Source organism: Diplotaxodon limnothrissa, linkage group LG7, assembly GCF_057381915.1.
Source record: "Diplotaxodon limnothrissa isolate DT_005_m linkage group LG7, D_limnothrissa_male_GT1.1, whole genome shotgun sequence".
NCBI classification, from domain to species: Eukaryota; Metazoa; Chordata; class Actinopteri; order Cichliformes; family Cichlidae; genus Diplotaxodon; species Diplotaxodon limnothrissa.
Window position 1 is genome coordinate 61556026 of NC_140602.1, and position 26477 is coordinate 61582502.

Consider the following 26477-nt stretch of genomic DNA (forward strand, 5'->3'; position numbering starts at 1 on the left):
TAAAGCAAGCAAAGGGTCTAATGTTTTGTTTTTTTAACTGTAGCTTTAGTGGGCTAAAGATGATGAAGGGAACTTAGCTGCTGTTATTTACAGGATAACGTCTTTCCTCCATTTGCATAATGAAAATGACTGAAGAAATAGGTGGCAATAGGTAAAATAAAACAGCATTACAGAAATCCTCCACTCCATAGAGATGCAGAAGTAATTCTGGACTGTTGCACAAAACACAGCCTGACCTACGGTTCTCGCTGACATGAATTTAAAGTGAAAATGTAACTGGCTTTCAGCCTTATTCAGTTCTGTGGGAATTAAATGTCAACACCAAATAAAGGACTTTTGAAGTTTACTTAAGTCCAAATATACTGATAAAATATGTTGAGGATGGAATAGTTATTGTGGCTTGATTGAGGTTTATAAGTCACCGGCTAAATTATGTCATCAAGGAGAGCTAATAGGATTTGACTTGACTAAAAAAGTAACTGAAAAGCTTTAAATGTCAGTAGAAACATGTATGCGGAGCCTGTTACATAAGAGCTGCAATAAAATATAACTACAGAACTTAACCTTAACAATTATTTAAACTGACAGCCTTAAAATTTTGGCTGAATTCCAGTACAGGAAGCATTCAACTCCTCCAGTTGAATACAGGATAGGAGGTTTTCCCTGCAGCTGAGCTGACATGTTACTCCTGAGGTAGTAGGACAGTACAAGATATTTCTACTAAAACTCCTGTAATCGGTTTGACATGCTTTTAAAGCAATGTGAATAATACAGCAGCCACACAAGCGCCCCATCATACTGAGGAACTGGTGCAAATCCACATCAGTTAATCAGGAGCATTTAAATCTTTATACACACATCTGTACTAGAAAAGTGTGTAGATCACTGGCCATAAGTAGCAATCATAGGAAAATGTTAAATTAATCACAAATTAATCAAATCCTAAATAAAGTCACCTGTACAGAAGGTACACCTTACTAGTAGCAGGTTGGAAGCCCTTTTTGCCTTCAAAATGTCTTTAATTCTTCACAGTATATATTTGACCAGGTACTGGAACCAACCCTCTTAGATGATGGTCCATATTGGTATGATAGTATCACACAGCTACTGAAGACTTGTCAGCTGCATGTCCAGGATGCCTGTCTAGTTCCATGCAGGAACAGACAGAGAATATGACAGAGAATATGCATCTTCTTTTTGTTTTCATATTTTAATTTATATTTAATTGTGTTGTGGTTTGCAGTGTTTTGTGTTGTTTCATTTTAAATTTGTTTAAAAGGAAAAAGCTGAAAATTTAAATAGTTAAAAGTTGAACTGTGACTAAAACCACTGTTTTTTGTATTATATGATTTATTTATTACATTTTATGTGGAGTGAATACATAAAAGCATGTACAAACTTCAAAACACATAAAAACTCCAAAACACGTACAAAAGACAACAGAAGAGCTTTTGTTACCTAGAGGCTATACAAGCAATTTTTAATTATTTGAATATATATGAGTGCTTGTGTATAAATACACAAACAATACACACATGCTTTCAATTGTGTAATTTAAGTGATCTAGTAGCTCTGTTTTGGAAGTTCAGTTAACGCTAGAAATGCGTTTTGGAGTTTGTACGTGTTTTGTCTCTGGGGGCCACCACATATATTTATATATAAACATATATAAATAAAACCACTTTTTTTAACATTAGTAATTCCTTTTGTGCATATTTTATATTATTGTTAATAATAAATCAATTAAAGCAACAAAACAACCTGAAGATCCGGTTCGGAGTCGAAAGAGCCGGCTCTTTTTAGTGAGCCAAGCCGAAAGATCCGAAAGAGCCGGTTCTCTAAGAAGAGTAAGAAAATAAATATACGCTTTAGGACGAGGGGTAAACGGATCAATAACAATTTAAAAATTATAATTTACAGTTTGTTGATTTAAAGTCTCACACACAAGCCGTTGAAAGGGGGGGAGAGCTGCTTCCAAATAGAGCACATTTCATTCATAATGTTGTAAATCCAAGCCCATTATGGATTCATGATTTGAATCCTGGGTTGTGTGAAATCCCAGAAATACACCTTAGACAAAGTGAATCTGTGAACTAAGGTGTAGGTCTATTAGGTTATGTTGTGGTGATCCTTGGGTTGGGGGATGGGTGTTCATACTGGAGTGCAAAATTAAAACCAAGATGGACTAGAAAAGTTCAAAGCCATCAGCTCCTCAGTTTAGAAAAACGAGAAAAGAGAAGGAGGAGAAACGAGCAAAAGAAACAGGTAAGCAGATTCGTTATTGGATAATGGCAGAGGAAGTTTTCGCCCAGGGCGCCAAACAGGCTAAGACCGCCACTGCACACAGGTGTATCCCTGCAGTCCTCACAAAAGCTGAAAGCAGCACATTTCTCTCCTTAAATTCCTTTGCACTAGTCTTTAACTTGGAAGCCCTATCTAATTAAAATCACAACTTCAGGAAGATGAAAGGTTGAACAACATAAGTCCCTTGCCAGGATTGTGTAAATAATCCAAAACAAAGACATCATCTTTGCGTTTTTTGGTACCTTTTGCCTAAACACTGGAATTTAGTTTAAACCTGCAGGAAGAGACTGAGCTGAAGACAACGCAGAAGGCAGGATGTATCTACAATCCCTGGGTACAGTCTCTAAGTACTTCCTTCTGCCACCATCTGGGAGTAGATTTTACATCTAAAATCAGACTGTTCTCAGGCACACGCAGAATGAACTTTACTCTTCAGCTAAAAAAGAGATGAAAACGAAATTGCAAATTAAAATGACACAACCTTCTTATCTGACAACAAAAGGTAAATGTAAATATATATTTTTGTGATGAGAATATGATTTCTGGCCGTTCAGCTCATTGTTTTATAAAGGTTTTACTTTACAGTGTGTTGCATTATAGTTTCTACCATGACGTCTTCTTACTTTTCCACTTGTTTTTAATCATATCAGTGCATCATCAGTCATTTGTAATTCCCAGAGAGGCAACCCAGGTGCTAGTTAAAGCTGAGCTTAAATAGTAGATTTACAAGAATAGCTACATGACATCACCATAAAGAGCATATAACAGATTGCCACTGTGGCATGACCTTTTATTTTGTTTACTCCTTTTACATAGGTTTTTTGGGGGTTTTTTGTTTTTTTGTCACAGCTTTAAATCCCATCTTCATCGTAAGATGGGGTTTGTGTGCCTTGATGAGATTTACATAACAACTTTTCTCCCAAGGACCATGAGATAATGTTGACAGTTTTGGGAGAGCTATCTGCTAATTGGTCCATCTGTATCATATTTCAGTGAGAAAAATTAAATGATTTCTGTGTACAAATACCGTAACAGTAATAAAAACTTTTCAGAGGTAGACCTGCTGGTGTGTTTCAGATTAATATAATGTTAAAATGATTAGTATAATATAATGTCTGACTGTTGGTATGATGTGCTTTTTATGAAATGCTGTTTCAGGTTTATGCCAGATATAACATGGCATAAACCTTCCAAAAAGCAAACATTTTCTCTCCTCGGTCCACAGAATATTTTCCCCCAAACTCTTTTGGATCATCAAGATATTTTTGGGCAAATGTGAGACGAGCATTTGTGTTCTTTTGGTCAGGAGTCCCCGTGGATGTCATTTTTACCCTGTGTCTTTCTAACTGTTGAATCATGAACACTGACCTTAAATGAGACAAGTGAGGCTGGGAGTTCTTCAGATGTTGTTCTGGGTTCTTTTGTAATCTCCTGGATGAGTCACTGATGTGCTTCTGGAGTAATTTTAGAAGACACTGTCATTTTCTCCATTAGTGTATACTGGCTCTCACTGTGGTTCACAGAAGTCCCAAAGTCTTAGAAATTGCCTTGTAACCCTCTCTAGACTGATAGATATAAATGCCTTTGTTTCTCAGCTGTTTCTTTAGATTGTAGAATGATAATTTGTTTTTTGATATCTTTAGCTTACTTCACCTAGGCCTGGGTGTAGCTCGTGAAATTGACCTTCACTTTCCAAAAAATGAATCACAGTTAATTCATGATTTAACCAGGAGGCGGAATTACTTAATTTCATGTAAGACCAGGTAGGCTTGGATAGCTTTATTCCCAATAATGAATAAAATCACGATTTAAAAAATGCATTTTGTATTTATTTGTTGTACAATTGACTAATATAAAAAAATTCTAATGATATTAAAGATTTAAGTTTAACAAATATGCAAAAAACTGAGAAATGAGATAATAGGCAAATAGTTTAACATTGATATCTAGTAACAAAAGTAATATTAAAGTTGTGTGAAAGAGCCAATCTATGGAAAGCAACTTCAGTGCTTTGCCTTAACCCATATGTTTAATTTCAGTCAGAGAGCACACTGGTGCTGTCAGTGTGAGATAAAACATGATACTCCATCTTAGATGGGAGACTTTATTGAGCCATACATTTTTAAATCAAATGGATAATTCCAAATTATAAATTCATCAGTCCATTTGTTAATATTCTCATTTGGGAACATGATATATAACATGATTTCCTAAAATGCCGGGATTTCTTTTGTTTCAGAATCATAACATGTTGTTCGGTAACCTGCACTATTTTCTGCCTTGTTCTAGCCAAGTGCATTTCCCTCAGGATACTAAACACTGCTGAATCTTGTGTCATGTTTAGTCCTTTGAATGCAAGGGAGAATGCCATTTTTTCCAGCTACTGAACAAACTCAATAAGTGAACAGCTGAGCAGACTGAATAACAAAAGGATACTGCAGTGCATGTAAACACACTCTTTCATACGTCTAGCCGACTGTGATAAACCATTGTAATGAAGACCAAGGCAGCCAACTATGTTTTACAGAAGAGTAAGAAATAGGAAAATATAGGAGGATAAAAGTCATGATTTATTCATTGATGAAAGAAACCCTGTTATTTTATTTATGATGTCTTTAAATATAGCTCATGTGAATTAAATAAGTGATTGAGAATGGATGTTCCAACCTAGACTCTTGTGTTACACCCAGGCACTAGCATGATTGGAGTCATCTATTGTGTGCACATAAACACATCAATCACACATGCACACATTCAAAAACAGACATAAGTTACTGATGGGAGATACACTCCTGAGCCATGCGTCAGCTCTTTACTGGCTGACTCACCAACTGGGGGGAAAACTGCTACAAAATGTTATAATGATGTTACAATAAAGTTATAATTATGATAAGTGGTTACTGCTCTTTATGATTAAATAGGCAATTTCTCATTGGGGGAAAAATGTGCAGGTTTTGGTCTGTAGGATTCAAATTATTATCAAAAGCAGGCTGGTGAAATGACATGCAGCTACATGTCACTGGGAGAATTGTCCTTTCACATTCATTTCTCAGTTCATTAAACCCAGTTTTGTGCTGAGCTGACATGTTAGTCTTTATATAGATGAGTGTTTTCAAATAAATTATTCACAAAAGCCAGAGGTCTTATTGTTTTCTTTTGTTTATTTTCAATTTTATTTATCATTATTGTGGTTTTTTACATTGTTAACATGATATTGTAGCTGTAAAACAGCCGGGTGCACCCTGAACAGATTTCTTGTCTATGCAGGGTTAACAAATCAGTATGTGCCAACTACAGTGTAGTGCCTCATGTTAAAGGATTTTATTGATTTACACCAATTAGTTATACTGATGATCCAATTTACTTAATAGGATGCAGCAACTTAATTCTGAGGCTCAAACAGAGATTTATTTGGTAAAAATAGCTCATGAATGTCTCTCCTGAAAGTAATGTTCCCAACACCTGACACACATCTGTATGATAAATGTGGAGCTTCTCCTATAACTGTAAATAAGTAAGATTTTGGCTTAAAAGATTTAAATCCAACTAACCATGCTAGAGGTCACTGATAAAGATGTTATAGGTTTTTTAAATCAAAAGCAAAACTCAATCAATCAAAACTATAAATAATCTGTGAATAGAAAATACATGTGTTATCATTCCTTTTGACTGTTTCAGAGGTTCGTTTATTTTATATTTTTTAGCTTTGTTTATTTTCAACTTTAGCTTTAGTTTTTTTGTTTCTACCAAATCCTTATTTGTAATATATGCAGCTCTTTAGCCCACTGTGTCTGTTGTTAACGTGGAAATTAATGCTGTTCAGCCCCTTTTTACATGCTGACATTTCATTCGATACAGTCATGTGAAAGTAGACTTTATGATTTGGTAGTTAGTAGAACCACATTTAGCAGCAAGAACTTGAAGTAATTGCTCTCTGTATAATGTTATCAATCTCTCACGTCATTGTACAGACATTTGAGTTCACCCTTTTCTACAGTGTTGCTTTCCTGAGGCATTACCTAATTTTGGACAAGCTTTAGCTGTTGGACAAATGATCTCACATTCACCTCTAGAATACTTTGGTGCTGTTTCTGATTTTTTGCATCACATGCTGCACTCCATTTTGGTCTTGAATGTCCAAAGACATTGTTCCAGAAGTCCCGTTGTTTGTCCTGTTGTCAGATGCAACTTTGCAAACCTATGCTTCTATACTTCTTAGATATAAGAGCCTTTAGTAAACAGCCTGAGCACTGCATGTCACGGAGCTTTCAAAAGAGTTATAAATGCCACCTGTATCGGATGATTCAAAATACCTGACCTGCGTTTTTGTCAGAAATTTCACGGTGAATTAAACTGTAGATTGAGTTGAAAAGTTTGACTACATTAAGGTTTTTCTTTTCATGCTCAGATTCTTGAACATATTAAAGTCTAAAACTTTAAAGAGAGCCTTGCACTGAGCTATTGGCCCTAAAGCCACACGGCCAGGTTATCACATTCACATCCAGTGCCTTTGTGTCACTTTGCCATCTTTTTTTTTAATGAAATTAAAACACTCTGATGCATTTCTGATGAGGGTTTTGAGGGTGGTCCTAAATTTTTTATTTTTCAATATTTGAAGTCCACTAACTATAATTAGAGTACTGTCTGGTCATTCATATAGTCAGCATAGCTCAGAGGCAGCTGTTTTAAGTAATACAACTCTGGTGGACATGGACTGTGTCATTCATTACCAGAGGTTTTTTCTTAGAGTCTGTAAATGTGTAAAGTTGCAGTAGAACCAGAAAAATGGAAACACCATGTTCTGCATGTCCCTCTGCTTTGTCCCTGATTACCAGGCAGACCAACTGCAATATAAGCCATTAACTTGCTGTTGTCTTGTCTTTAGCACTATTGTGTGTGCTTAGGCAAGCCACTTAACACTCTCCAGTTCCACGAGCAAATCTCTGCACCACACATTGTACCACTACCTCATCACTTGCACTGTGCGCTTGGTGCCAAAGTAATGTGTCTGTAAATGGAGGCATAGCAGCCAAATTCCAAATTAACTGACCCTGGAGCAGACCCAGAGTATCTGCCGCTCCCAAGCACCAGAAGCTTTAAGAAAATCTGGACTTAGGAAGCTGCCAGAGAAACCATCTGTGTGCTGTGACTGCATAAGCTCCATCAGCTGTGCTGTCACCCTTATCGCTGCGCCTCCATCTTAGCTTCAATATTTGAAAACGAAATGAATGCAAAGAGTAAGTCCCCTTTATAAATTTAGTATTCATGAAGGCCAGACTATCTAATCATATATTTTGACTGCATCAGTAGAATCAAATTCCCTTAAATGTGATTAATATTAGCTTCTTAGATGGTACTCCTTTCACCTTGTGTAGATTCCAGTAAATTTGAGAAAGTAGAAGGAAACACATTAACAGCTACTGGCTTTAATAAGCATTCAAGTGTGAATGCATGTTCATCAGAGCAAATTAATGCATATGCTAGGCAGTGTCTTTTTTTGCTTTGTCACTATTTCTTTTATAAAGGCACTAGTTATTGTACTGTAGGTAATTCAATTCAATTTTATTCATATAGCGCCAAATCACAACAACGGTCGCCTCAAGGTGCTTTATATTGTAAGGTAGACCCTACAATAATACATACAGAGAAAAAAACCAACAATCATATGACCCCCTATGAGCAAGCACTTTGGCGACAGTGGGAAGGAAAAACTCCCTTTTAACAGGAAGAAAGAACCAGGCACAGGGAGGGGCGGAGCCATCTGCTCCGACCGGTTGGAGTGAGAGAAGGAAAACAGGAGGCATGCGATGGAAGAGAGAGAGATCAATGACAAGTATGATTGAATGCAGAGAAGTCTATTAACACATAGTGAGTGAGAACGGTGAGTGAAAAGGAAAAACTCAATGCATGATGGGAGTCCCCCAGCAGCCTACACCTATTGCAGCATAACTAAGGGAGGATTCAGGGTCACCTGATCCATCTCTAACAATATACTTTAGCAAAAAAGAAAGTTTTCGCCTAATCTTAAAAGTAGAGATAGTGTCTGTCTCCCAAATCCAAACTGGAAGCTGGTTCCATACAGGGAGTCCAGAATTATTAGGCAAGTTGTATTTTTGAGGAATAATGTTATTATTGAACAACAACCATGTTCTCAATGAACCCAAAAAACTCATTAATATCAAAGCTGAATGTTTGTGGAAGTAGTTTTTAGTTTGTTTTTAGTTTTAGCTATTTTAGGGGGATATCTGTGTGTGCAGGTGACTATTACTGTGCATAATTATTAGGCAGCTTAACAAAAAACAAATATATACCCATTTCAATTATTTATTTTTACCAGTGAAACCAATATAACATCTCCACATTCACAAATATACATTTCTGACATTCAAAAACAAAACAAAAACAAATCAGCGACCAATATAGCCACCTTTCTTTGCAAGGACACTCAAAAGCCTGCCATCCATGGATTCTGTCAGTGTTTTGATCTGTTCACCATCAACATTGTGTGCAGCAGCAACCACAGCCTCCCAGACACTGTTCAGAGAGGTGTACTGTTTTCCCTCCTTGTAAATCTCACATTTGATGATGGACCACAGGTTCTCAATGGGGTTCAGATCAGGTGAACAAGGTGGCCATGTCATTAGTTTTTCTTCTTTTATACCCTTTCTTGCCAGCCACGCTGTCGAGTACTTGGACGTGTGTGATGGAGCATTGTCCTGCATGAAAATCATGTTTTTCTTGAAGGATGCAGACTTCTTCCTGTACCACTGCTTGAAGAATGTGTCTTCCAGAAACTGGCAGTAGGACTGGGAGTTGAGCTTGACTCCATCCTCAACCCGAAAAGGCCCCACAAGCTCATCTTTGATGATACCAGCCCAAACCAGTACTCCACCTCCACCTTGCTGGCGTCTGAGTCGGACTGGAGCTCTCTGCCCTTTACCAATCCAGCCACGGGCCCATCCATCTGGCCCATCAAGACTCACTCTCATTTCATCAGTCCATAAAACCTTAGAAACACCAGTCTTGAGATATTTCTTGGCCCAGTCTTGACGTTTCAGCTTGTGTGTCTTGTTCAGTGGTGGTCGTCTTTCAGCCTTTCTTACCTTGGCCATGTCTCTGAGTATTGCACACCTTGTGCTTTTGGGCACTCCAGTGATGTTGCAGCTCTGAAATATGGCCAAACTGGTGGCAAGTGGCATCTTGGCAGCTGCACGCTTGACTTTTCTCAGTTCATGGGCAGTTATTTTGCGCCTTGGTTTTTCCACACGCTTCTTGCAACCCTGTTGACTATTTTGAATGAAACGCTTGATTGTTCAATGATCACGCTTCAGAAGCTTTGCAATTTTGAGACTGCTGCATCCCTCTGCAAGATATCTCACTATTTTTGACTTTTCTGAGCCTGTCAAGTCCTTCTTTTGACCCATTTTGCCAAAGGAAAGGAAGTTGCCTAATAATTATGCACACCTGATATAGGGTGTTGATGTCATTAGACCACACCCCTTCTCATTACAGAGATGCACATCACCTAATATGCTTAATTGGTAGTAGGCTTTCGACCCTATACAGCTTGGAGTAAGACAACATGCATGAAGAGGATGATGTGGACAAAATACTCATTTGCCTAATAATTCTGCACTCCCTGTAGAAGAGGGGCCTGAAAACTGAAGGCTCTCCCTCCCTCCCCTCCCAGCTTCACATCAAACTAATGAAAAACTATTGGTAGTTCTGAGAGAAAACTAATTTACCTTCATTTTAGCTTCAGTGTTGTTGTAAATAATTTAGTATAAACTAGGCAGACATGTAAGTGTTTGTAAAATGTTGCACATTTTTCTTATTTTTGAATGTGCTTCAGCACTTTCAGTTCGAAATATAGTAATGGGTTATAAAGTATGAACCAGATAAGATCTTTTCTACTGACACTGAATGTAATCCAGTGTGTATTCTACTTGGAATGGCGAATGACAAAATCAGAGGGAAGTTTGGAAAGCAGCTCTACAGGCTTTTAATGTTCTGTGTAAGGAAGTGTGTCCTTTAGGATCACGGATATGGCCCCATCTAAAACTCAATGGCAGCAGACGGAATTACTCACTGGAATATGTGTCATTAGACCACCTAGCAGGCAAGTTACATAGCAGGGACAATGTGTTTGTATGGTGTACGCAAGTTTGGATATTTCTGCTATTCTCTCATGGGCCCTGGTCTACAATGTAATCAGAATCAGAAAGACTTTATTTATCCCCAAGGGGCAATTAACAAATGTAAGCATGTCATTGCTACTTTACATATGAGTATTGCTAACTTTATCTCATAACCAGAGTCTCTGGACTTTCTTTGCCTTTTCTTGGGTTTCTATCACTGCACATAAGTGAAATACAGCCCTTCTGCCTAGCAGAAGTAATTTGGCACTTGTTATGTTTGGTTATTGGGTGTTTTTTTGCCGGTGTGTGTGGTTCAAGTACAAAAATGATGTCCAAAAGTTTTCATTTAGGTGTAGCAGTCTTATCAATATGAGAAGAAAAGAGGTGAACAAACCAAATGTAAATGAGAATATGATTCTTATAAGATTAAAAAAAAACAAAAAACAAAACTGGTAATAGTAAAACTCCTGTCATGAAACTAATATATTATAGGTGAGTTTACCAGGAAAGAATATGACCAGTTTCACCAAAATATGACAAGCCAGAAAAAGAAACCAGCAGATTTCTGCGACAAAGTTCTTTGAACTGATTACACAGAACCTGTGTGCCATAAATGGGTGAGTCTACTCCCCTTACACAGAGCAAAACTGAAGGCAAAGGATCGCAGGGAAGATACAAAGATTTTAGATATGTGTGGATCAAAAAGGTAGTGACTGATTGCAATACATTTTCCTAAAACATTTAACCAGCATTAATTATTTTATGCTTTTACCTGCACTTCTGTCTATTATAACAATCAAAATAAAGCAGAGACTTGGGACAAACTCTTATTTCCTCCCCACTCCTGCACCTCGATTTCCATAGTTTAATATTCTTGCTCTTTTTTTAACTTAAAAATTATTAAATAAAACCCAGAACTCTGTTTGTTTTTCCTCTATGATCCCTGAACTTATGGATTATTAGCTTTCATTGAGAAATGCACTTTGCTGCTTAAGTAAAGATGACTCTGCTGCAAACACAGCTGTTTGGGGCTTTCTGCACAGTGAATTGTGGAACTGTTCAATCCAGAGCTTCATAGCAATGAAAGTTAAAGGGGCCCCCCTATTTATTAATTTCATTGTCTGCAGTGTTGACGCCTCTATTTTATTTTTCCAACTACTACCAGACTCTGTTTGTGAGGTTATTCTTGGTCAAAGTCTCAGGTATTGTACACAGTGGCCACACTGGCATTTCAGAATCAGAATCAGAAAGGGTTTTATTGCCAAATGTTGAGCAGGTTTACAACATTAGGAAATTGCTGCGGTACTTAGTGCAAACATACTGTCATATAACGCTTAAATAGACATAAAAATAAGAATTAAAAGTGCTAAGTAGATAGTTATATACATGACTGCAGGTGGTGATCAGTGCCAAACATGGAATGATGCAGTGAACACAGCGTAGGGTCATGTGTTAGTGGTGGGAACAGTCATACGGTTATTGTTCATGTGTCCAACAGCAGAGGGGAAGAAACTGTTCTTATGGCGAGAGGTTCTGGTGCGAATGGACCGGAGCCTCCTGCCTGAGGGGAGCAGGTCAAACAGACTGTGTCCAGGGTGAGAAGGGTCAGCTGTGATCCGAGCTGCACACCCCAGTGTCCTGGAGGTGTACAGGTCCTGCAGAGATGGGAGTCTGCAGCCAATCACCTTCTCAGCAGAGCGCACAACACGCTGCAGTCTCTGTTTGTCCCTGATAGTGGCTCCAGCGCACCACACGGTGATGGAGGAGGTGAGGATGGACTCGATGATTGCGGTGTAAAATTGCATCATTGTCCGTGTTGGCAGGTTGAATTTCTTCAGCTGCCTCAGGAAGTACATCCTCTGCTGGGCTTTCTTAATGACGGAGGTGATGGTGGGCTCCCACTTCAGGTCCTGGGAGATGGTGGTACCCAGGAAGTGGAATGAGTCCACAGAGGTGATGGGGGTGTCAGTCAGGATGATGGGGGGGAGTGGAGCTGTGTGCTTCCTGAAGTCCACAATAATCTCCACTGTCTTCTGGGCATTCAGCACCAGGTTGTTGTGGCTGCACCAGGACACCAAACGTTCAACCTCCCTCCTGTAGGCAGACTCATCCCCGTCCGAGATGAGTCCTATAACGGTGGTGTTTTATGCAAACTTGATTAGCTTGACAGACTGGTGGGTGGAGGTGCAGCAGTTGGTGTACAGGGAGAAGAGCAGAGGAGAAAGAACACAGCCCTGAGGGGAGCCGGTGAGGATGGTCCAGGAGTCCGAGACATTCTTTCCCAGCCTCACATGCTGCTTCCTGTCCGTCAGGAAGTCAGTGTTCCACCGGCAGATGGGATCAGGCACATTCACCTGGGAAAGCTTGCCTTGGAGATGGTCTGGAAGGATGGTGTTGAAGGCAGAGCTGAAGTCCACAAACAGGATCCTGGCGTAGGTTCCTGGGGAGTCCAGATGCTGCAGGATGAAGTGTAGAGCCATGTTGATAGTGTTGTCTACAGACCTGTTGGCTGTGTATGCAAACTGCAGGGGGTCCAAGAGGGGGGCCGTGAGGGTCTTGAGGTAGGAGAGAACCAGGCACTCAAATGACTTCATGACCACAGATGTCAGAGCCACGGGTCTGTAGTCATTTAGTTCAGTGATCCTTGGTTTCTTGGGGACAGGGATCATGGTAGAGGACTTGAAGCAGGCAGGCATTTGTAGGAGAATATCAGCTTATTTGAGTGTTTGTGCTGTTAAGCTATATACATTCCTGCTACCATTATAGGGTAGAAAAGCAGAAGAAAATGAAATACTCTGTGGAATGAGTCACTGTTAACACTGTCAACCATTACAACAGCCAGGAATTAATTCAGGGAAGACATCACATTTTTAGTTGCCAGAGATTTACATACAGTGAGGGAAATAATTATTTGTTGCCCCTGCTGAATTTGGAAGTTTTCTCACTTACAAAGAAATAAATCATCTCATTTTAATGGAGAGAGACAAAACATCAACCCCAAATCTCAAAGCTATAAATTGATTTGCATGTCAATACGTGAAATAAGTATTTGATCCCCTACAACCCAAACAGAATTCTAGCTCCCACAGATTAGTGATTGCAGTCAGTTAATCAATTACAGATATTCCTGATCTCAATTTGTTATGTGTATAAAGCACACCTGTCTACAGAATCAATTTCTTCTTTTCCACCCTCTCCTACACCATGGGCAAGACCAAAGAGCTGTCATCAGAGGACACCAGGAACAAAATCGTAGACCTGCACAAAGCTGTCTGTCGCCCTTGATCTGGAGCTCCTACAAAAGGATCTTGGCTCATGGATGAAAATGATCATGAGAAAGTTGGCGAATCACCCCAAAACTACACGGGAGAGCTTGTTAATGATCTGAACCGGAGAATGAACCGGTTTTGATTTGTGTTTGAGATCATTGTCCTGGCAGAACACCAAACTGTGTCCAACTTTCAGCTGTCTAACTGCTGATTTGAGGTGATGTTGAAGAACTGGGGTAGAGTAGAAAATAGTCAGTCATTAAAAGTTTACAAATAATTACAGTAACTTACAGGTTTAGAGAAATATCCAGTGTCCAAAAACTGTGGGCAGAGAAGAGAGTGGAGCCATGCGTGACTTTTTGCATATTTAAGTTTTTAGAGCAACTGAAGTAACAGCAGCAATTATGTGACAACAGTGGGCTGCAATGAAGAACTAAAACCAGAAGGAGGCAGTAATGAAACTTACAAGGATGGCAATTTAATGAAACTAGACGAAGAAGAAGAAGCGCAAGCCCCAGTAGAGCAAGCCTTCCCCCTGCTGGAGGAGTCGCGTGACGCCTGCAGATTATCTAGCTCGCGCACAGGGACATATACAGTCCGCCATGAGTGCTGCTATGAATTTTAAAAAATGCGGCTCTGTGCTGATTACTGGAGCCAGCCGGGGCCTCGGGCTGCAGTTAGTGGACAGTCTGGCAAGTGGACAGTTTTCACCTGGAAAGATAATAGCCACGTGCAGAAACCCTGGTAACGCACAGGTAAACACCAACACGAAACTCGGTGTGCGCATTGATGGCGTAGCAATAATGGAATAAAGCTGATGGACCACTCCAAAGACAGCTATTTGGATAATACAAGTGTGTATGTTAACTCCCGAGAATAGTCAAACAGCGATTCTTCGTATTTCAGTGAATGTCGCTTTGGTCGCATTTAAGTAATCCGTCGGCGCATGCGTATTTGACTCATCTGTGCAGACGCGTGAATATAACACGTTGAAACGGAATAATTCCCCCCCCCCCCCCCCCCCCCCTTCGTTAAAAAAAAAAATAGAAATAGAAAAATATCTTCCAAAAAGTATGAATTGGTTAAAAAAAACCCGCTAAAAATGAACATTTCGTATAAGTTTTACAACTTATTCGTAAAGTAAAAGAAGAGGTTAGGTATTTATTGAACAAGATGTCATATTTTAGTAAAACTATAAGAAAAAAGTGATGTACACTATATTGATCTTTTCTTTAAAAACCCACAATTTAAATTAAAATATGTTCTTAATAAAGATGTGTTAAATTTAAGATTATTTCAAACATTGTCATGTGTAGGATAAAGGCTAAATAAAGATTTGTTTCCGCCAGCGCTGATCCATGTTTAAAGTGTTTGAGTAAAAGATCATCCTAGAAGTTTCCATACACCTATCATGGGCGTGAATGTCATGGTAATTTTGACCCCAAAATGGTCATGGCTGATGGCTCCCTGTCTTCCTGTTAAAAGTCTGCTTTTCCTTCCCACTGTTGCTAAGTGCACGCCCAAAAGACATCTTCTGGTTGTTGGGGTTTTGTTTATTTTATTGTAGGGTCCTTACCACGTGAATGAAATTCTATTTTATTTTTAGCTAAATTTTTGGAGTTTGTTAATATAAAACAATCTCAGTATACATGGGTAACATAATCGGAAATTACAGTGGCCTGTATGTTATAGTGGAATCTGTGCGTGAGAGAGAGCTAGTCTGGTTGGGATCTCGCATTGTGTTACTTGTCATTATGCTTTTGTATCCTTATCCTATCAGCAGCCTTTGTGTCTTTATGCAGCATTAAAAATACAGCAAAATTTCTTTTAGGTGACATGTTCAAACAACACTCCACTGACAAGGCAAACATGTTGACATTCAAGTAAGGAAAAAAGTACACTGGCCAGTTATTCTCCTCCTTTGAGCAAACACTGATGGTCACCAGAGGGCTGTACTATGAAGCAGGATTTATAATTTAGCAAGTCATGTTGAGTCTGAATTTTAAATGTCACAAAGGTGGTGGTTTGAAATTTATACATTTTCACTTTTCTTGACAATATGCTCTGAGTGTGATTATGGATTTTCTGAGGAAGAAATGCAATTTGCATAAACAACCTGTGTATTTGTCACATTGCTGTAAGTGCCGCTAATAATTGGAAATTGGTCTTTTGCATCAGAAAATATGCACAGCCGGTAAGGTTTTCTTGAGGCAGCTAACACAAACAGACCCTGGCTATCGTGAGCTTGGTTTGTAGTACGCCCCTCAGTTAACATAGAAATGTTAACCAGTGTGTGAATGTGTGTGTGAATGGGTGGATGACTGGTTGTGTGAAGCGCTTTGGGGTCCTTAGGGACTAGTAAAGCGCTATACAAATACAGGCCATTTACCATTTTATTTATTTAGAAATAAACAGGATCCACACATGCATCAACACTACAATGAGCGGGTGGAGGGAGGTTTGGAGTCTTCTCTCACCCCCGTTCTCTGCGGCCTGCTGGAGTGGGGGGCTAGGAGGAGGAGTTGGCCGTCTGGAGTGTGGGGCCTCCCTGCTGCTGCGGAGTCGGGGCGGTCTGCTTCTCCCCACCGCAGGGAAAAGGGTAACACCACCTGGGTCTGGGTGCAGTTCCCCCCCTCCAGGGGCAAGGGTACCTAGACCCGGTTCGTAGAGTACGCTTGGGGAGTGTGATCGTGTGTACAGTGTCTCTTCATGTCTGTCTCCACGTTGGTTGAGTGTGGAGTAAGTGCATATGAGAGCATGAGGGTGGGAATGGATGTTTGTATCTGTGTGTGCCTGTATTTCTGTGTCTATATGACAGGTTGGGTGTCAGACGCCACCTCTCTGGGGACATCTCAGGCCCTCCAAGGTTTGGAGGCCTATCTCCCCCCACCACCACTTCCCCTGCCGGTGGCGGACTCCCTCAGACATCGGTGCGTTGGTGGTTCTTTGTGTCCGGGGATGGGCGTCCAGGTATACTCCGGCTCACTCCTTGGCGGCCGCTTATCGGGGCCTGGAGCCTGGGGCTCGCTCGGGCCACTTCAGGGGTGGGGTGCCCCCGGCCCCTCGGCCTGGGGCTCGGTCACTCAGGCACAGCTGGCTGCCGGCGGAGCTCACGGGCGCGTCACTGCAACCCCCCTGGCTTCTGCTCCACGGCTGCTGAGTGACCCCTCATCTGGGACTCTCCTCAGCTCTTTCTGGGACAGTGGCGCGGCTGCCCCTCTGTTGGTCTTCCTTGGTCTCTTGTGTTCTGGGGGCCTCTGGATGAATGGAGTTTTGATCTCCTCCATACCTGCTTCATGCCCTGGTGGACGGGGCAGTGGCCCCCCCACACCCTCTAGCAGATCATTACATGAAGGAACCTTTTAAAAAAAAAAAAACAAGCGCGTCCATGCTCACAGGTGTACACACGGGTGATCACACCCACAAACTACACCCTTTTTGGCTCCTACCTCAAAGCACACTGTGTTCTGTTGATCTTACGTGCTGCACAATAATGTTTAATATTTAGTATTTACTGTCATATTCCCATATATCATTGTGATGTTGTTTATTCTATTACTCTCGTTTTCTTCTGCTTGTTTGCTTTTTTCTTTCTCAGCAGGTGATCCAGGTGATTGATATATGCATTTTTTTTTCTGCTTATTCTGTTGGTTTTTGGTTTTTGCCCTTCTCCCCCGTCCCTCTTCTCAGCTGTTTTTCTTTCCCTCTTTCTTTCTCCCCTTCTTTCCCCCAGTCAAGTCTGTCCCGTATTCAGCAAATGAAAATAAAATAAACAATAAAAGGTGAATCAAATAGACCATTACGGCAAGGCTGGGATGGTCAATTTGGTAAAGTAAATCCGTTGGGCATCTTTCTTCGCCTTTAGACAACAATTCTGATGGCAAAAGAGCCAAACGGGACAGGCAAAAAAAAAAAAAAAGAAAGAAACAGGATCAAGACATCCTCCCTCACCACTATCCAACTGTGCTTTTGACCTACAGGAACTTCAAGAACTGGCGGAGAAGCATCCCAACATCCACATAATCACTTTGGGTAAGACTGAGAAGAACATTGTTTTCTGTGTTTAGACAGAAAAAATTTAGGAAAAATTAAAACACAAAGTCACAGTCTTTATGACAGGCCATCGGCCACTTTTTTAGATACACCCATTGAACTGCTTGTTATTGTAAATATCTTATCAGCCAAACACATGGCTTAATGCAATTCATTGTATTTAAGATCTGAGCCACATTTCATGATCACCTTGTCCTTTTATGGTTCTTTAGCCCCCAATTTCTTGTTGCTGCGAGTGTTGCATGATTTTTTTTTTCAGCTTTGATTAGTTTATGTCTCTTTACTAGACGTAGTGAACCAGGAGAGCATAGAGAAGTCTGTAGAAGAGGTGAGCAAGCTGGTGCAAGAAGAAGGTCTGAACTGCCTGATCAACAATGCGGGCATCAAAGTGGTGGCCGACTTTCATTCTGTTACCGCCGAGATGATGATAGAAAACTTCCACACCAACACTGTGGCTCCTCTAATGATCACTAAGGTAAATTTTATTTATATATTGTGTGCCTCTTGCCACCTTCTGTGCTTTGAATCAGCTACTTAGTAGCTCTAAAAAAGTTTTATTTGGAACATCTTGCATCATCAGACAGTGAAATAACCAAAAGAAAAGAGTGCAGCGTTCTGTTTTCCTCAGTCGCCGCAAGCAGGACCCATGAGTGTTTCATTTCCTCAGTGCTGGAAGCCAACATAAAGACACGACCTTGATGGACAGAAGTAACAAAACCCTGTTGTCTGGGGCAGACTGAATGCCATAAATATTAATTAAAAGTCAATTATTTTGTCGGCCGCTGATTTTAGGGTGGACTACAGAGTAAGCCTCCTGTGCTGGTAAAACTCAGGCACTGATCAGAAGCATGGCAGATTGTTCCTGACACACAGTTTGCTTCTGTTAAAGAGCCCTTTCTGCAACTGTGCAAGGCCAAATTGCTGCCCGGACGTCTTCTATAATCACCGTCTGCAAAGTTGTAAATGTGGTTTTAAATCAACACTACATCACACACTTTAGAGCAGACAACTGCTTCTCGGCCCTCTCTGCAGGTTTTGGGAGATAATTACACTTCAGATTGTAACAAAACTGAAAATGTCATCTTAGGTCTTTGTTTGTTTTTTGTTTCTTCCAGAGAGTTTTAATGACTGAATGATTAATCAGTAATTTGAGGAAAAACTTGTTTTAACCTATAAAAACCCTAAAAGGGTGTATCTCTCATTTGTCCTAAAAATGCTTGTTTTTAAACAGTTGCTTTGTGGAGAATCAAGCAGTTTGAAGCTGTCTGACTGTATTATTAGTTTTTTTTGGAGACCCATCGTTGATCTCTGCTTCAACTTGTTGATTTTTGCTTTTTTCTTTTTTTGTTTTGATTTTTTTTTAAGTAAAAAATAATAATTAAATAAAAGCAGAATATTTCAGTAGCATCAGTAAAGTTTGAGAGAATTGAAAAAGTGTGTGTGGAGAATTGTGGCTTTTTGCCCACTCTATGGAAATGCTGCCACCAGAGGGCAGCACTAGCGTCATCTCTAAAGACATACAGTGTGAAATGTGTCAGTCTGACAAGTTCATATTTAAAATGTTAAAAGTATAATAATCAGCATGTTTTTTTAAATAATTTTAAACCATTCATAAACTGTGACTTTATTGCTGCTTCCAGCTATAATGTGTGTGTCTTCTTTTTTCTGCCAGGCTTATCTGCCTCTTCTAAAAAAAGCTGCATCCAGAGGAGGGGCAGGAGGCTCAGCTACAATGGGAATCCAGAGGGCAGCGGTTATTAACATGACCTCACTGCTGGGCTCTGTGGAGCTCACTTGGGGTGAGAGGGCCAACAACTTCAAATGGTACCCCTACAGGACATCCAAGGTATTGTTACTGTGATTTAAAGAATAATTACAGTTTATTTAAGCTGTGAGTATTTCGCATTAATATTGCTGTTATAGGTGTGTGGACCATGTGGAGTTGCACAAAACATTCAGAACAGTAATTATTGGCTATTAGCAGCTAGCAGGAGCTCCCAGCAACTTCCAGGTTAAAGGAAAGAAGAGTTATTAGAGAATACTGCATAATAAAAAGTAACGGACTGCTAAGGGACATCACTTAACTTGGGTTAACTGTACTGTGATGTGAGTATGAAAAGAGGGGTCAAGGTGAAATTCATTTTCTTTGTGTCATTTTCTTTGTGTTTCATGTTTGTGCTTGTCATTTTAGAGTGCACTAAACATGGTTAGTCGCTGCATGGCTGTAGACCTAGAGCCAGATGGGATTCTCTGTATGGCTATACACCCTGGCTGGGTACGCACTGACATGGGGGGGTCAGAGGTAAGGGCCTGCTCTGAATGACTTTAAGATACGCATAATTGATGAGGAAGGAAGAGAGAATGCATTGGACTTATGAACGGGCTATACCACTGTGATATATACCGTAAATGGTGTGTGTGTGTGTGTGTGTGTGTGTGTGTGTGTGTGTGTGTGTGTGTGTGTGTGTGTGTGTGTGTGTGTGTGTGTGTGTGTGTGTGTGTGTGTAAAAACATGTCATGGATTGGACTATAGTAGTTAAAAGGACTCAAATATAAGCTGCTGCTTGTAACTATACCAAGTCCAGATCCAAAATAACAAAAGCCTATTGGTTTAACAAAAAAAAACCCCAAAAGAGTGTAAAATACAAAATACAAAACGCACAAAAATAAAAGCAACAGTTGCCAGCATATCCCGGGGCAGATCCAGGACACGCTGGAGAGATTATATCTCTCGGCTGGCCTGGGAATGCCATGGTGTTCCCCCAGACAAGCTGGAGGAGGTGGGCTTTTCTGCTTGGGCTGCTGCCCCCGCGACCCAGCCCCGGATAAGCGGAAGAAGATGGATGGATGGATGGTTAAAACACATTATGATGCAACAAAGAACACAGGCAAACTGGGGCTAAAAATAAACATGAAGTAATGAGGAGAGCAGAAACGTAAGAGAAGCTAAACACAGCTGAGCACAGTCAAGGTAAATGAGGAGGTTAAACTACAAACAATACACAAAGAGTGTGATTAGTGAAGTAAAATAGAAACTTATAAAGTAAATCTGAGTGAACTTAACTCAGGACAATAAGATGGAGGGAGACACTGAGGAATCAAATAAACTCTAATACAAATAGAAACTCAAACTGTGAACTAAAGACTGAAAATGCTAAGTAAAAGACGTGAAACCTGAAAATGTAGATGTTATAAAAGAGACCCAAAGAGAGACCTAGCCTTATAATAAACAAGAATTAATTTGAATAACACTCAAAAACACACAAATACCCTGAGAACAGACCTGGGATCATGACAGAAGCGTGTGTTTCATTTGCTTTTCTGTTCTCTCCATCTCTTTCCAGGCTCCACTGAGTCCCGAGGATAGTATTTCTTTCATGTTGTCTGTGATTGGAGGGCTAACTGAAAAGGACCATGGCTCATTTCTGAACTTTACAGGAGAGCAGATACCTTGGTGAACTTGATGTCCATCAGTTATGAGAAGGACTGAGAATTCTTAACTCATCCTAATGGTTATTACTTTTACTCTAACTATGCAAGAATGAATGTATCTACGGCTTTGATTGTGCTGCATGCCACTTTATAGGAGCGTATCTACTAGAGCTTTTTCCAAACCATTTTGCTCTGTCCCCTTCAAAAAGTGCACTGAGCCCTGCGGTCAGGGAAGCGCATGTTGTGTTAGTAAGAGAAAATCACAGACTAGATTTTACAAATGTTAGCACAAACTCCATAAACTTTTCATCGCTCAGGGTGGGCCTGCTGTGTATTTTGGGGGGCTTATATAGGCTTTTGGATTGTCTTGCTGTGAAATAATACCAGCCGTGGTGCAAATCGGTTCTCAGTCCACCAGTGTCTTCACAATGATTACATGTACAACAGATAACCAATAAAATATCCTACATAGGGACTATGTCTGTGAAGGTTCTCAGTCATCCAGGTCATCTTTGCAAGCTTTCTTTGCAAGCTCCTTTGACTACATAGGGACTAGGTTAGCAGCAGTTCGCAGATTTGCCCTTAAACCATGGTATGATGTTTAACAGCCGTATGATAATATTTCGTATTAGGATAGAGAATTTAATTTGCTCATAGTCATCTTGGTTTCTTGGAGAATAGGTCAAGCTAGTGCACCTTTCCTGTTTGTATTGCTTCAAAAGAAGTAGGGTTTGTTAATTTATTTTCCCCGTATTTTGTTTGCTCCAATGGGAGACTGTAAAAAGACAGAAGTCTTTTTACACATATTTGCTTTAAAAATTTGTTTCAATTTTCAGTTCTAATAAATAATTTACTAAAACAAAACTGTCTTTTGGTTTATTCCTTAAAGAGTTATTGTAAATAATATTTATTTAGAAACTGAAATGAGGTGAAAGGATGATGTTCATTTCTTCAGGGTTTTTTTTTTTGTATAATTTTCTAAACACATAAAGCAAATGACACCACAAAAACAGACAGGCAAATGCACAAAACAGTTATTCTGTAGACTGCAATGAGTTCCTAAGACTAGGACAGAAGCGATAACATTCATCAATACCATTAAGAATGCTAAGTTTATATATGGGTGCCACTGTTTAAGTAGTGGAAATGGATGTAAATGTTAGTTTTAATATAGTCCATTGAGTTTTAGGTTGTCTCGATTTATCTACTTAGTTTCTTGAGTTTAAGATGATGCATTACTTCCCTCAGTCATTGAGAGAATCCAGTTCAAAGTGGCAAATGTAATTTTTGGCTATTTTTTATTCCTAGGAGATACCTGTTGTTCCACAATAGCAAATATGGCCACAAGTGATTGTTTATTTGGTTGAATAGTTATTTTAAAAATGTGTGACAGTGTTTTTAAGATTCAACTCCAATACATACAAAAATTAGGACACTGGCAAAAAGACCTTCAAAGAAGCTGTGACCCAGTTTCAGTCCTTTGCATGTTGAGTGTGCTTGTAGACATTTTAGTGGATTTAGCTTTGCAAAAATAAAGGTGTAACAATTGAAGTCCACAATGCCGTTAGTTATTGCACCTAGAAATTCTCATACCATTGCAACCCCAATAGGGAATTAAAAAACATTAACAGCTACAAAGAATGTGGGAAAAGGTTGTAAAAGTGCTCTCTTGGCACCCTACTTCTGACCCCACCGATCTTCATACATCTCCATCACCCTGGGTAAACAGACCTGAATAAAATGATTAGTTCATTACCAGGCCTCTGGAGAACTTCAAGACATGTTGAGGAGGTCATTTAGCCTTTTAAATAAGCTGTGTTGGATCAAGGACACATCTAAAATCTGCAGGACACCGGCCCTCGAGGCCTGGGCTCTGTCCCAATTCAGGGTCTGCACGCTTGAAGTACGCATTTCATAATGTGGATTGCACAACACTGGACATTACATTCTTCATTTCCAGTTAATACTTGTACAGCTGCTGTTATTGTGTATATATTTATTTATATTTCTTCATACATTCTTATATAGTTCTATATTGTGTATTTTGTTGTACAGTTATTTTATTTTCAACTTTAATTTATATATTTTCTTAATCTTTCCCAGTTAAATTTACCCTTCATTCTAATTTGTGTTGTACAGTTACTTCATTTTTAACCTTAATTTATATTTTATTCCTCCCTAGTTAAATTTACCCTTTTTAATTTTTCATATTTATTTCCTATCTTATTCATAGCCTTTTCATTTTCTTTTCTTTAGGTCACGAGCAGTTGTCCAAGCATTTCACTACATATCGTACTGTGTATGACTGTGTACGTGACAAATAAAATTTGAATTTGAATTTCAAGTGCGGTTATGTCACCGCCACGCAACGACGGCTGTCCCAATTCGAAGTGTACTTCAAATGCATACTCCAAATGCGCCGTCGATTTCCCCAAATATCAAGCGTGGTCCGGTGCACGCTTCGTGGTCCCATATATCCCACAATTCTTAGCGCGACGGTGGGTGTGGATAATTTTGCCGCAAAATACGGCAGAAGGGAGCAGCCGAAGAGGTTTTTTTTTTTTTTTTCAAACTTTATTGAACTTATAAAGCGAACAGTCAGTCATTCCAGTTCAGTTTGTACAGTAGACATACAAGGCAAATAAGAGTAACAATATACAGTACAATGAAATAAGGATAAATAAATAAAGGATAGAAAAGAAAAAAAGGGGGGGAATGTGACAGACTTCATAACAACTTTGTACTTGAAACTTGTGACAGCTCATTCCTTAAACATTTCTGAATGAATTTCAATCAATGATAAACCTTTTTTATTGGAATTTAATGTAAGAGAGTTTAAGTAATATTCAATTTCAATCAAAAACAAATTAAATGATGGGGTTGAGTTTTGAAATTTACATTTATGTATATGGAATTTCCCTAATAAGATGGAGCGGCCGAAGAGTGAACTGTTAAAAGTACTGAATATGACGTCACTTATTTATGTGCGAATGTTTAATAATTAAAGTCAGTCATATATCCTCAAACACAACAAGCTGCAAGTCAGTGATATATGTATATGTGTGTGTGTGTGTGTGTGTGTATATATATATATATATATAACCATAACCAAGTAGCCGGCATAGTGTACAGGAACATCTGTGCCGAGTATAACCTGGAAGTCCCGAGGTCAAAATGGGAGATGCCCCCAAGGGTGGTGGAGAATGACCGAGCTAAGATCCTGTGGGACTTCCAGATACAGACGGACAAAATGGTGGTGGCTAACCAACCGGACATAGTGGTGGTAGACAAACAGAAGAAGACGGCCGTAGTGATCGATGTAGTGGTTCCGAATGACAGCAATATCAGGAAGAAGGAACACGAGAAGCTGGAGAAATACCAAGGGCTCAGAGAAGAGCTCGAGAGGATGTGGAGGGTGAAGGTAACGGTGGTCCCCGTGGTAATCGGAGCACTAGGTGCGGTGACTCCCAAGCTAGGCGAGTGGCTCCAGCAGATCCCGGGAACAACATCGGAAATCTCTGTCCAGAAGAGCGCAGTCCTGGGAACAGCTAAGATACTGCGCAGGACCCTCAAGCTCCCAGGCCTCTGGTAGAGGACCCGAGCTTGAAGGATAAACCGCCCGCAGGGGCGTGCTGGGTGTTTTATATATATATATATAAAAACAAAACACCCAGCACCTTCAACCTATCCTTCAAGCTCGGGTCCTCTACCAGAGGCCTGGGAGCTTGAGGGTCCTGCGCAGTATCTTAGCTGTTCCCAGGACTGCGCTCTTCTGGACAGAGATCTCCGATGGTATTCCCGGGATCTGCTGGAGCCACTCGCCTAGCTTGGGAGTCACCGCACCTAGTGCTCCGATTACCACGGGGACCACCGTTACCTTCACCCTCCACATCCTCTCGAGCTCTTCTCTGAGCCCTTGGTATTTCTCCAGCTTCTCGTGTTCCTTCTTCCTGATATTGCTGTCATTCGGAACCGCTACATCGATCACTATGGCCATCTTCTTCTGTTTGTCTACCACCACTATGTCCGTTGGTTAGCCGGACCAACGGACATAGTGGTGGTATGGCTATGTCCATACCACCACCAAGTGGTGGTGGCTAACCAACCACTTGGTTAGCCACCACCATTTTGTCCATCTGTATCTGGAAGTCCCACAGGATCTTAGCTCGGTCATTCTCCACCACCCTTGGGGGCATCTCCCATTTTGACCTCGGGACTTCCAGGTTATACTCGGCACAGATGTTCCTGTACACTATGCCGGCCACTTGGTTATGGCGTTCCATGTATGCCTTGCCTGCTAGTATCTTGCACCCTGCTGTTATGTGCTGGATTGTCTCTGGGGCATCTTTACACAGCCTGCACCTGGGGTCTTGCCTGATGTGATAGACCCCAGCCTCTATGGATCTTGTACTCAGAGCTTGTTCTTGTGCTGCCATGATTAGTGCCTCTGTGCTGTCTTTCAGTCCAGCTTTATCCAGCCACTGGTAGGATTTCTGGATATCAGCCACCTCCTCTATCTGCCGGTGGTACATACCGTGCAGGGGCCTGTCCTTCCATGATGGTTCCTCGTCTCCCTCCTCTTTCTTGGGTTTCTGCTGCCTGAGGTATTCACTGAGCACTCGGTCAGTTGGGGCCATCTTCCCAATGTATTCTTGGATGTTCGTTGTCTCATCCTGGACTGTGGTGCTGACACTCACCAGTCCCCGGCCCCCTTCCTTCCGCTTAGCGTACAGCCTCCGGGTGCTGGACTTGGGGTGAAACCCTCCATGCATGGTAAGGAGCTTTCTTGTCTTTATGTCAGTGGCTTCTATCTCCTCCTTTGGCCAGCCTATTACCCCAGCAGGGTACCTGATCACGGGCAGGGCGTACGTGTTGATGGCCCGGATCTTGTTCTTACCATTCAGCTGACTCCTCAGGACTTGCCTGACCCTCTGCAGGTACTTGGTGGTTGCAGCTTTTCTAGCGGCCTCTTCATGGTTCCCATTCGCCTGCGGGATCCCCAAGTACTTGTAACTGTCCTCTATGTCTGCAATTTTGCCTTCTGGTAGTTCAATCCCCTCAGTTCTGACTACCTTCCCTCTCTTTGTTACCATCCGACTACACTTCTCCAGTCCGAACGACATTCCAATGTCATTGCTGTATAGCCTGGTAGTGTGGATCAGTGAATCAATGTCTCGTTCACTCTTGGCATACAGCTTGATGTCATCCATGTACAGGAGGTGGCTGACAACTGCTCCGTTCCGTAGTCGGTATCCGTAGCCAGTCTTGTTAATGATCTCAC

General features: G+C 40.6%; 1 protein-coding gene across 1 annotated transcript; it reads left to right on the top strand.

The window, feature by feature from the left end:
• Window positions 1–14288: 14288 nt before the first annotated feature.
• Window positions 14289–21940, top strand: LOC146629452 (uncharacterized). Its single transcript, XM_085358606.1, has 6 exons — window positions 14289–14466; window positions 17692–17743; window positions 18052–18239; window positions 19437–19610; window positions 19956–20066; window positions 21109–21940. Exons 1-6 carry the CDS (start codon window positions 14314–14316, stop codon window positions 21220–21222), a joined length of 792 nt encoding a protein of 263 aa, XP_085214732.1. The 5' UTR covers window positions 14289–14313; the 3' UTR covers window positions 21223–21940.
• The last annotated feature ends 4537 nt before the right edge of the window (window positions 21941–26477 follow it).